Source organism: Amia ocellicauda, chromosome 12 (assembly GCF_036373705.1).
Source record: "Amia ocellicauda isolate fAmiCal2 chromosome 12, fAmiCal2.hap1, whole genome shotgun sequence".
In the NCBI taxonomy this organism is placed as follows: domain Eukaryota; kingdom Metazoa; phylum Chordata; class Actinopteri; order Amiiformes; family Amiidae; genus Amia; species Amia ocellicauda.
The window spans coordinates 9,480,408-9,492,998 of NC_089861.1; the positions used below are offsets into that span (position 1 = coordinate 9,480,408).

General features: G+C 40.0%; 2 protein-coding genes across 4 annotated transcripts; one reads left to right on the forward strand and one right to left on the reverse strand.

Moving 5' to 3' along the window:
• Window positions 1–385: 385 nt before the first annotated feature.
• Window positions 386–3,674, forward strand: cenpa (histone H3-like centromeric protein A). Of its 2 annotated transcripts, none has more exons than XM_066718287.1 (5): window positions 386–881; window positions 1,481–1,758; window positions 2,231–2,346; window positions 2,564–2,635; window positions 2,948–3,674. In XM_066718287.1, exons 2-5 carry the CDS (start codon window positions 1,653–1,655, stop codon window positions 3,080–3,082), a joined length of 429 nt encoding a protein of 142 aa, XP_066574384.1. In that variant the 5' UTR covers window positions 386–881; window positions 1,481–1,652; the 3' UTR covers window positions 3,083–3,674. The 2 variants fall into 2 exon arrangements, with proteins under 2 accessions (XP_066574384.1, XP_066574385.1); XM_066718288.1 differs by having other exon boundaries at window positions 1,481–1,507.
• A 4,721-nt stretch (window positions 3,675–8,395) lies between these two features.
• Window positions 8,396–11,945, reverse strand: LOC136764327 (probable N-acetyltransferase camello). Of its 2 annotated transcripts, none has more exons than XM_066718289.1 (3): window positions 11,768–11,945; window positions 10,423–10,530; window positions 8,396–9,980 (listed from the first exon to the last, which is right to left on the reverse strand). In XM_066718289.1, the coding sequence occupies exon 3, from the start codon at window positions 9,962–9,964 to the stop codon at window positions 9,302–9,304; it is 663 nt and encodes a 220-aa protein (XP_066574386.1). In that variant the 5' UTR covers window positions 9,965–9,980; window positions 10,423–10,530; window positions 11,768–11,945; the 3' UTR covers window positions 8,396–9,301. The 2 variants fall into 2 exon arrangements, with proteins under 2 accessions (XP_066574386.1, XP_066574387.1); XM_066718290.1 differs by having other exon boundaries at window positions 10,423–10,533.
• Window positions 11,946–12,591: the final 646 nt, after the last annotated feature.

Genomic DNA, 12,591 nt, shown 5'->3' on the forward strand with positions numbered 1-12,591 from the left:
GCAACAGACACACACAGACCTTCGCCCAAATACTGAAAATAAATGTGTTAAACCATCAATTAAATGAATCGGTTCCACCAGGGTGTTGTGTAAGGTGTATTTCGAGGGGGTGCGTGTGACGTCAGACGCACCGCAGTCGGAGTACGTCGCCAGCTGTGCGATACACACGCAACCTACGTTTTGAGCGGGTCTGCGCCGCTCCACCAATGGGATCGCTGGAATTCTGCAGATGTGCGCAGAACTGCGGGAATCTGCGCTGGAGCAGAGCAGTTTTCACAACAGTAGAAGAGCACTAGCTGACAGAAAGGGGTGCAGGCAACCGGGTAGGATCCCGACTGAAAATGCTACTGCCGCCCATGAATGATATACCAGATACGATAATGCAATAAACTGCGAATAGTTTATTTTATGTAACATTGTTAAGGGACTTCATTATAATACATGACACATTGCAGTAAATTAATATGAATATGTATTTTATGTTTGTATGGCTTCTTACTCGGTGTTTTTAAGAGTAGCCATTTAAATTTCCCGCAACGCTATTGGCCTGTATGACTCGCCTGCGCTCTACGCACTTCCTCTACAGCCGTCCAGGCTCCGTCGCTGATTGGTCCAAACAGGCCACCCAATGCCCGATCGATAAGTTTGCTCTACTCTCATTGGCTCGTCGTGTTATCGGTCTCATCGTACTCTCGATCCGCATTGGTCCAAGAGTGCGTTGGAGGCGGGACGCATCATTTGAAAGGGATACGCATGGAGAGAGAGAGAGTGCGTTTGTAAACGATTTGTTTTTAGTCCAGGATTTTAAAAGCGTCCATATTTTTAAATATTTTTAATGATTTTAGATAGTTTTTGGAAAAATATTGCTTTCTATTATCAAGGTGAGTGACCACCGCAGCTAACGGAATGTTAAAAATAATGTACTTAGTACTTTGTCGACTTTAACTAGCGATACAAAGTTTTATTAATTACATGTTTTCAAATATGTAATATACATGTGGTTGGGTTGTTATTTGAATGTATTCGTTTTGCTAGATGTATTTGCCCGACATATTCGATCATTTGTAAATTGTAAACTTGCACTGACAACATTATATAACTTACAGATGACAAATTATGAGGATCATATGACATAAACAACTATCTTTAATATGCGTTTAAAAGTCTTCTTTGTTTTCATATCCAGCTGCAACCTAATAGTTATGTTAAATGCATCTGTAACTTACAGTATGTAGCCCTTTCTGGTCTTCCCAAATGTGTGCAGAAACTGTTGCATGAACAACGTGTGGCAGCAGCTCCGTGTCTTTGCATTGTGTCTGTGTGACTTTGTCTTGGATGGAGATGCTAGATATAAATGTATGAATGAATACATGCATTACTCCAGTCCTCACTGCACAAGCATGCAGTACTGTACCTTAGTTCATGCTGTAGACTGTCCAGCGTGGCAGATTCATTTGCTAATTGATTCTCTCTATTTCAGGGTCTGTCAGTGTGTATGTTGGTGTCGGTGAGTGAGTGACAGGTCTGTGTCTGTCTGTCTGTCAGTCAGCAGTGTGTCACTGTCAGTCATTCAGGGAGTGAGTGAGTGTCAGTGTGTTAATATTAATCAGTCAGTGGTTGTGCATCAGTGAGTCTGCCAGTGTGGGAGAGCAATGCGCCATGAGAAGCAGGGCTCGGCCCATAAGAGGAAAGCCAGAACTCCCCAACGCAGAGAGCCCGCCCAAATCCCGGTTTCACCAAAAAGGCGCAGTGCCTCCAGTGAGAGACTGATACTCTGTGCTCCTCTTTCTGTTCATCAATCTGTCAGTGTATCTGTTCTCTTTCTCTTTTTTTAGTGTTGTATTATATTGACAAGTCTTTCTGTCAGTTTAGTCATGATATTAACCTGAGTAGTCACAATCTGGAACAAACTACCCAGCAATATGGTAGATTCAAACATTCAAAAATAGACTGGATAGGATCCTTGGAACACTTAGTTATGAATGTACACCAAACGAGCATGATGGGTTGAATGGCCTCCTCGTTATTATGTTCTTATGTCTCTCTTTCTGCATCAGTGTAGCCACTTATCTCTCTGTCTGTCAGTGTTATCACTATATTAGCCCATGTGTCAGCGTAGTATCAGTATTAACCCCTTGCTTTCTCTCAGTGTAGTGTATTGTCTCTCTCTCTCTCTCTCTGTGTGTATCAGCATAGTCTCTCTAATAACCCATCTCTGTGTATGTGTCAGGGGAATCCCCCCCTCGGCGGCGACGGTTCCGCCCTGGGACCCGTGCCCTGATGGAGATCCGCAGATATCAGAAATCGACAGAGCTGCTGCTGAGAAAGGGGCCCTTCTCCAGAGTGGTAACATGGCACCGATGATACTGTGTACACACTGAGCTATGCAACACATTGTAATACACTGCACGCTTTATACACTGTACAGCACTATAAAGTGTAGTGCACCGTACACAAATAACTAATACATTATGATACCAGATGTCAGCCATTGCTCTATACACAGTGTATGCTATGCTGTGTTTTATAGGGCATGTTTTTATCTGCGCTGTGTGTGTTGCAGGTTCGAGAGGTGTGCCAGATGTTCAGAGTGGATCTCAAATGGCAAGCTATAGCTCTGTCTGCACTGCAGGAGGTAACAATGTCCTGAACTCTTTATCTAGCTCCATATCTCTCTATCTCCAGTGGCTGGTTGTAGTAAACTAAACCCAGATGTGGGCTACCAAAAAAAAAATGGAGAGAGAGGACATTAAACTCAATATGAACAACATATGAATAAATGATCAGGCCCCTTTAACGTGGTTAGACGTAAACCAGGTAACGAAAACCTAAGTAGCCTACTGCTCCGGGTTGGGGCGATAGTTACTGGAGGGTATACTAATAGACAGATATCCAGTTTTATTTTCTAGCTCGGTTATTCTGTATTCTTTCGCTCTCTCTGTTCCAGGCTGCTGAGGCATTCCTGGTGCGCTTGTTTCAGGACGCATACCTGTGTACTATCCATGCCAAGAGAGTCACGTTGTTCCCCCGCGACATCCAGCTGGCCCGGCGCATCCGTGGCATTGAGGGCGGCATGGGATAAGTGATGCCCAACCGGGACACTTGTCGTATAGTGTCCGTGCTCATACATTCCCTGGACTGGACTAGACTGAATTGGACTGAAATGGAATGGATTAATCCAGGGATTCCCCAAACCGGTCCTGGAGTACCCCCTGTCCTGCTGGTTTGTGTTGCAACTGAGAGCTCTGTTGCTTAATTGAATCCTTAATTCACCAAACAATGCAATATAAGGCTAAATTATGTCTTAATTTCTGGGAATCCCTGGATTAAACTGTTCTGGACTGGTCTGCACTTGAATAGGCTGGACCGGGGATAGATTGGACTGGACTATATGTGAGTACCTGGACTGGGTGAGAGGTGAACAAGATTATCCACAGCGCTTATTATGCAGAATGGCCTGCTAGAATGAGAGATGGACTGGTCCTGACCGTGCTCAGTACACTCTTGTCCTGTATTGTTCACACACAGGACTTTGTATTAAACTGTTCTTTTAAAGATTAATCTTATTTTTGTGAAGCTGTTGTGATTTTAATAATTTTAATGCTGATTTTTGATGTATTATATTGTGGCTTTATATGCAATAAAAGTTTTTATAATGGGAGTGTTTAAATGGACCTGTCTATGGATTCAGTCTCTCTTTACAATTTAAAACTAGTTCTAGTTTCCATAAGGTGCACAGTAATGTATGTTACAGTGTGTAAAGGTAAAAAATAACTTCATCCAGTACAATCTGCACAAAGTAATTGTTTTAATCTTTTGTATCATCTACAGTTATATTTAAATTTAAAATAAGTTATTTTTCAGAGGTTTAAATTTAAATATTTAATTTCAAAACCCAGATTTAGGTTTTAGTTAAATATGTAGTCAAACGGCAAATATAAATTGTTGAAAATGGGGAATTAGCATTTATTTCAATGTTTTACAAATTTAATTAAAATTTAAAGTCATTACGGCATGCTGAGTGTACTTCTGCAACACTTATTTCTTCACAGGTTCCTGTGTTCTCCTAGGCCAACGAGTCACTGCTTCTGCCCCTTCCCCCATCGCCGTCCCTCTCCAGTTCTTGCTAGGAATTGGGCCTCACCCCCACCCACACAAAATAAAACCCACCCATCAGGATTAGATTAAGCTAAACTTGTCTTATTCTCCCCGAGAGGTACGTTTGATCCGAAATGGCAGTGTAAACTGTCCCAATACCCATCCTACTGAGATATTGGGCTACAGCTACTGTCTTTGGGTCAGCCAGCACAAACCATATTACAGGTTGTGTGTTTTGGGGCACAGGTATAATAATAATTATAATAGTAAAAGTCTATGTAAGTTACCCTGCCGTTTGAGTTGGCTTCCTACATAGTTATTGCTATAAATAATGCTCTCGTAGAAGTCTTCCTATTAAGATATGCAAACCAGCTTATTTCCATTTCCAGCCTCCCAAGTTTTTAAAGCAAGCCTTGTGAGCTTTTTTAAAGTCCTGTAAATGCTAGCAGGGAGCTAGTGTTTAAGGAATCATTCAAGTGAAGCTCTGCACAGTGATTGAGTGTATTCAAAGGGTAGGACTAGCAATTATACACTCCTGACAACGTGCATATCTGGAGAATTTGACATGAATCATAAATTAACTGCATATATATGTATTATTTTTTTGCTCCGACTGTTTTACTTTCTCAAACCTTGATTTTAACTGGCATAATCCCTTCTGTGATGCGTTTTGCCTACAGAACAGACTGACTATCCAGTGAACTGGTGTGCCATCTAGTGGTCAGGAGATAGAGGTACATGTAGCAGAGTATTGTGAGGATCTACAGAATTAATTTTCTGTTTGTAACTTTGTGTTGTTTTTTTAAATGTCAGACTGAACAACTGTGCCTGATGTTTATTCAGAAGTATTTGACACATTGTTCACACTAACATCGAACAAATACTTCACAGATTCATGGCTGGCTTCACAGAGCTTGATTAGCATTAGATTACATTGTTTACTAATCTATATAACGAATACCCTGTACATTAATTAAACACAAAATGTCACAATTGTCAATTCAATTACACACTATTTTGTTCCAACGCCGAGGGAAAATATGGAAACAAGTAACTCAATTCAATTTTTTTGCAGTAAAATCTAGAATCTAGTAAAATCTAGTCTTATTGATTTTAAAAAACTCCCTTGGGTTAGCACAGTGCACGACTGACATGAAACTCTCTCAACTCTCAGCACCAGATCAGGGGTTTTTAAATGTAAGTGTCATTGCACTAGAAAACCAGGCAACGGCCGGAAGATAGGGGTCAGCCTTAAAGTGTTTTTAGTTTTTGCGATCTGCCCCCTATTGGCAGTCCAAAATATGTTTTTCCAGGTCTGAATATTGACTGCATATGACAACAGTGATACTGTTGTGGCTTGTGGTCATGACCTTTACTTAGAAATATCAATGTCAGTTATAAAAAATAACTAGACTGATGTCAGATTTGAGTAGCACCTATTAAAGAAGCTGTTTGTTTCTGTTGACCCGAGACCACACACTGGGCTCAGGAGTTGTTGGCATTGTGTTGAAGCCCTCTTTTACACACTGCTCTACCGCTAAGCAGTGCAGCCATGTGACTGCAACCTCCCTCTAAACTTCTAAAATGTGACACATAAAAAATAATGCTTTCTGCTTTCCATTTTTCTGCTTTCTTCCCATTGTTACTGCAAAATCTTACATAGTGTAGGTTTTTTTAAATACCACAACCTACAATGTCATGCAGGTGCAATGACTGCTGCACAACTCATCAATAAGACACAACCCAGGCACAGTACCAATTACAAAAATAAGTCATTGGAGAATAATCTTAATCTAATATTGTGGAACAGGTAGTGTGCTTTTACCAACGACCTGTTCATTAAGGTAGCGATTTCTCTCTGAACTAGTTAATGTGAGAAATAGCTGCTTATCATGTTTTGTGCTTTATGTTTATGGGGAAGTTTCTCAGGGCACATTGTTTATGCTGTCATCCATAAAACAGTCTAAAAGGAACATTTAAATTGCACAAGGTTTCTTTTAAAGGAAAGGGGAGGAGGTTGGGTTTTGGGGTCTGTAAAGCAGATCTCCATTCCCACTTCTCTTCCCGTGAGAGGGGTTGTAATGGTGATCTTTAGCCTGTGCTCGGCATCACTTCCCTAGTTTTGAAAGCAGGTGACCGCACCATTTAATTAAAAGGGGAGGAATACCCTGAACTTGATAGTTACTTGTCTGAAACAAAAGTATTTACACATTCACTTGTATGATTCTTATTGTGTGTGTGACCAGATTACAATTAACAGCTCATATTAAAATGTAAAACCTGTGAGTACTTTTGGTAAAATATATATTTCTAAATTATTATGCTCTTCCATTTTAACAAATGTAAAATTAAAGGCAGGTATATAAGTGCCCTAGGTCTAAGTAATGGGAGGAGGGTTTTAGTACTTTTGGAGCTCTTTTGAGTGTGCACTGCTTTTGTAATATTTAGAATACCAAATACATATAGAAACATATTATAAACATGCAAGTTTCCCATATGGGACAGGACAGCTGCATTGAATCTTGGACATATTCCATTCTTTCTTGCCTATAAATCTTGAGCTATTTTCAAATAGATTTGTTAGATAAACAAAATTAAACAAGCATACATGACTAACTGCAGATTCAAAGCAGGCTGAATACAATTACGATATTTGGGAGAATGGTCAGCAAGAAATAAAACCATATCCTCCACTTAAACTCCATAGAAGAATGTGGACGACATCAATCATCATATAAAGGGCTGAGTGAGAAAATGACCAGATTCAAGAAAAGATCTTCTTCACGAATGAAAGCAAGGAATCGAAGGGCAGTGAATCATTCTTAGACGGACATTTTCCAGGCACTTGGATTTGGGAACAGTTTGGTGATCAGTTTCTTGGCTGTTCCATCCTTACACTACATTTGCACTGTACATTACAGTGAATTATAGGTCATCTATAGTAGCTTTCAGTGACAATAACATAACTGCTGCACAGATACCGGGGTTAACCAAAATATATGACACAACTGCCCAGATGTATATCAGAATATACACCGATCAGCCATAACATTATGACCGCCTGCCTAATATTGTGTAGGTCCCCCATTTGCCGCCAAAACAGCCCTGACCCGTCGGGGCATGGACTCCACTAGACCTCTGAAGGTGTGCTGTGATATCTGGCACCAAGACGTTAGCAGCAGATCCTTTAAGTCCTGTAAGTTGCGAGGTGGGGCCTCCATGGATCGACCTTGTTTGTCCAGCACATCCCACAGATGCTCGATTGGATTGAGATCTGGGGAATTTGGAGGCCAAGTCAACACCTTGAACTCGTGATTCATCAGACCAGACCACCTTCTTCCATTGCTCCGTGGTCCAGTTCTGATGCTCATGTGCCCATTGTAGGCGGTTTCGGCAGTGGACAGGGGTCAGCATGGGCACCCCACCCCACAAGAGCTGCAGTTTTGGAGATGCTCTGACCCAGTGGTCTAGCCATCACAATTTGGCCCTTGTCAAAGTCGCTCAGATCCTTACGCTGCCCATTTTTCCTGCTCTAACACATGTTCACTTGCTGCCTAATATATCCCACCCACTGACAGGTGCCATGATAACGAGATTATCAGTGTTATTCACTTCACCTGTCAGTGGTCATAATGTTATGGCTGATCGGTGTAACTGAATAATGGTTTGCAAACATGCTTTATGTGATAAAATGTTATGATCAAAAGTAACATTAAAACTAATGGAAAGATTGACCCCACCCTCAATTTGCTTGTAACATAATGTTTCTTAATACGTTGTAATGCTTTGGATATAGTATTTGGTTATAGTTTTTTTTCTGCAACCCCATAGGAAACCAGAAATGCAGATTTTAAATAAAAACTGAATTACTGAGGTATAGAATTAATAGCTATGAATAAAACCATGTTGACATAATGTTGGTTAAAGATCAGTTTTGTTATTTGAAAAAACTTGAAATCTAACTCGAATGTTGCACATATCATCTCAAAATACATAGTGTTGCACTTTGTGGACAAGCATTTATATGTAATTATCAATAGGATTAAACCATGCTATGAGGAATAATTGTGTCCTTTGCTGGAAACAAAAGCGGGATGTACTAGATTACAAAACAAAAAATAAAATGAATCACAGAGAAGACGAGATTACACGGACAAAAGGACTTCTATCAAAGAAGCTATCAATTTGAAAGGCTATTGGACATTAAAAAGACTAAAGTGAAACCATATATAAACATTGTCACTTAGCATACACATTATAGGATGTGAAAAGTAGTCAGTGAATAAGAAAATACAGATGACAAGAAAAACATTTTATAGAAATCATTCATGATCAGCTTTAGTCAAATTCATTTTTCAAAATTACAAATACAAGAAATAAACAGCAACATAACGGTATTTTGAAGGCACACTGGCATTTTTTAAATAAATGAATACACCCAGATATTGTTAAGTAGATTGTGGTTTTATTACTATGTTGTTTTGTTTTTGTACTACATTTATTTATTGATTATTTTGTCCATATATAGTTGCAGCTGCATCTCTGACATAGTGGACTGGGCAAACTATTGGTAAGCAATATGAGCTCACAGTGTGTGTTAGATAGTTTCCTTTGCAGACTGCAATATTACAGCATAACCCTACACATACATAAATCATTACGAAGCATGTGCCCAAAAAGTAGCTGAATCTATCTGTGGCTATGTTTTATTAGCATCTTCTATCAGTGGTTAAAGATCACATTCACATAGATTAATATAGAAGTCAATTAACAGATCAATTCAGTCGAACAGACCTCAGATGGCATACAAATGAAAAGGCTTTCCAGGACCAGGGATTACAAATGTATATGTATATAAAACAAAAAAGGAAGCTCAGTCAAACACACACACATACAAATTGGTTTAATACAATTAAAATAAAAAGTCACTCTTCAGCTACTCATAACAATTTCTCCAATTGTAATGGTTGGTCCTTGAGCACAGTGAACTGGACTTTGAACTTCAGGAAAATCTCCAGGAAAATGATGCCTGTATCTTGAGACTTCCCATCCTATCATAAGTCACATATATAACTCATAGACTGACTAATTACATGTATTAATTATACTCAGTTTGTTGTGCCATTGTTACCTGTTGTGCCAGTTCTCTCATCTGCCATACAGAGCAATCTCATTTATGCATTTGTGAATGTCACTTATTGACTTAGTTGCTTTTCAACAGGTCGTATCTATACTGCCTAATAGTGAAGTTGGTGATTTTTGCAATGACTGTGGGCGCAACCATCTGCCTTACTTCTATGTAGCCCAGATTTTCATAGAGCTTATGTGCATCGTACTGCACCACCGACGTGAAGAGGATCACGGCTTCGTATCCCTTTTCCCTGGCGAACTCCTCCACGGTGCGGCACAGGGCCTTGGCAAAGCCGCGTCCTCTGTGGCTCCGTCGCACCGACAGTCGCTTCAGCTGGAGAGAGCCGCTCTCACTCGAGGGCACACAAGCCACGGTGGCCACCACGCTGCCTTCGCTCTCCACCACCCAAAAGCAGCAGTGTTTGCTTTCCACGTAGGTTTCCCCAATGTGGCCCATGTCTTCTTTAAGGGAGCGCTCGATGTAACTGTTGAACATGTAGCTGAGTCCCTGGCGCGTCCCGGCGAGCAGCAAGGTGACCGCCAGAACCGGAAGAATGACCGATTTGGAGCTCGCAAGCAGAGCACAGAACACACACATGATGAACATCTGGGGGATGGGCTGCTTGAGCATATGCACAAAGCTAGCTGGCACATGCTCACTCATACCCATAGTGAAAATGTCCTTCACCATTTCATAGTCCTCATCCTGGTATTTTCGGATTTTGAAGCTGGTCATGATGTCTAAAACTAGGCTAAAAACAATAGATAACAAACATAATGACACCTTGTATTCTCCATTATGCAGTGTTATGTCAGGCTCTAAATCCTTGTAATCCTGTGTGTTTTCTTATCCATTTACCTGTTTTTTCCTAACTATTTATTGTGGTCTATGTTTACGAGCAATGAGCCTCAGCAAATATGATAACTCAGGCATTACATGACTGAAGGAGGTACAATTCCACTGGTTTTGTTTTAGTATTCATATTTCATTATTTGAAATTCATATTATTCATGTTTATGTTTGCAATAGATAGAATTTACACTGGATTAACATTTTATTTTCCAGATGTCTTATATGCCATTTTAAAATTACATTATTAAAAACATGTACCTTGGAAAAAAAGTCCCTGTAACACCACAGAATGCGTGCGAATATAAACTGACACGGATCTCAATAGACCATGGAAAGCCTACCTGGATATTACCGCAAAATGTTTTTGTGCCTCAACCAGAAAAACAGGTGTCAGTGTTGTCCGTTCTGTTGCCTTCAGATCCTCGGCTTCAGAATTGGTTTGGAGACTTCTGCTGTGACACAGAAACAACTCTTATCATGCGAATTTTATTACCAAACTGTCAATTATGTCCATTTTACTAAGGACTTTGTGATGCCCCTCAACTAACAAACCACTTTATTTCAGGGAATATCACAGCAATTTAGAATGAACAGTAAACCACACATAGAACAGTGTAATAGTAAGATGCATATTTGGATACTTATGTGCAATGTACTCAATGTTTGACATCAATCAGAACCCTCTTTTAAATTGATTCACTTCCTATACTTTTTAGTAAATTATTTAAGTAGCAATTTTGTTTGTAAAGGGTTTCATGGAGATGGAGCCACATGCGTTCAAATAAAACAGCTTTGGGTAAGTATTAATTAAGTGTCAAGTGTCAAAGTCAAGTGATACCAGTGAACTGTGGCACGGTTAATCTTTAACCCGAAGAATTGTGGGACACGCACAGAAGTGAGGGATTACAACAGGCTGACATCCAAGGTAAGCACAGTATTAAATGCATGCCAATAAAGCAAGAGCATTTCATATCAGCTCAAGTGAGATTTAGTCATTTAAAAAGTGTTGTGCTATAAGCTAAGCGAAACTGCCTAATTATTTTTCAATCATAAAATTAAATAGTATACAGTTCCTCGCAATGAGCAGATAGTTGTACTAGCCTTGTTGTATAGGGGATAGGAGTTTTGAATGGGACAGTATAATGCTGCCAGCGCAGTCCAGTCACTGGTCCGTTCTCGCGTTTTGGTGAAGTTCAAACGGTGATTTTGGTGATTTCAAGACACGAAATCGCACTAAAATACAGATCTACACACGTAGGCTTTAATACAACGTCATTTTAAACGTGCATATAGACTCAGTTTATAAAACAAATCGATTCACAAAAGCACTGATTTAAGAATGGGTCAGTTAAAGTTAAATAAATAGTAACATTTCCGTTATTCAATGATCTACGGAAACTGTAAAATGTACAAACTACGATGTGCAAACTAATAAAACATATCTTGTGGATTGTCTTTGCTATATTAGCCATATAACGTTGCATGTTACAGTGCCCGAATCTGTTTGTTGCAGCAGCCCACTTCCGCGAGTATCCCACAATGCACCGGGTTACAACACACAGACTTCACGCACCTCCAGTCACCAAATTTGCGAGAACAATATGTCGAGCTGCTGCTCAGCAGTGTCACAGATTCACAACAACACACGATATGCACCAGAAAACGTGCTAAATGACCCGTCCTTACCCAGATCTGTACTGCAAGAGCCAGTGCTGTCACACTCCAGGTTCCTCGGCAGCGCAAATGACGTCAGGCTCCAAGTGCACCTTCCTGAGAGAGGGGGGACCACGTGATGTATTTGTGCACATTACTAGGATTTATACCAAATCCACCCCAGAAACAACTGCAATCCTTTCGGCAATGCTTTGTGCATGCAAAAGAGTAACGGAAACTAACACCCTACGCGTTTCTTCCCATTGCATACTCCTATCAGAGCACAGATACTGTTTTCTTTATTAATGATTAGTGTGCAAAGTCAGAGAACAGAAAGGTTAATAAGACGCGCATTGGACAGAGTTTTGCATCCAATCAGGCGTATCTAGTAGTAGTTTACAGGAAAAGCACCAAGGACACTGTGTGCCCTCCTAACCAATATGCCCATCAAAACTACATATATGTATTTGTCTGTATTTCTGCCATTGCTTTAAGAGTTACATTATCACTTCATGAGGGTGCTGTTCCCTTGCATGCATTGAATAAAATATCCAGAGCTGAGAATCAACCTGAGTGTCTGTGGATAATAGAGAATACACATACTACATTTTCTAAGAAAATATTTACTCAAATGGTTTATAAAAGAACAGAAGAAGGTTTCTGTGTATCAATGCACTATTCATATTTCGATTTGCTAGCCATACTTGTATCCAGTTCATGAGCAATATTACACTAGCTTGCCCCTGTTGTGAACTCGTTATTTGCGTCACCTCCTAAAAACTCACCTGTTTAAACTGCACTTGAAGTTCCTTCTCTAGGCATTCACACTTATACTAACTATATTAATACAAAAGACA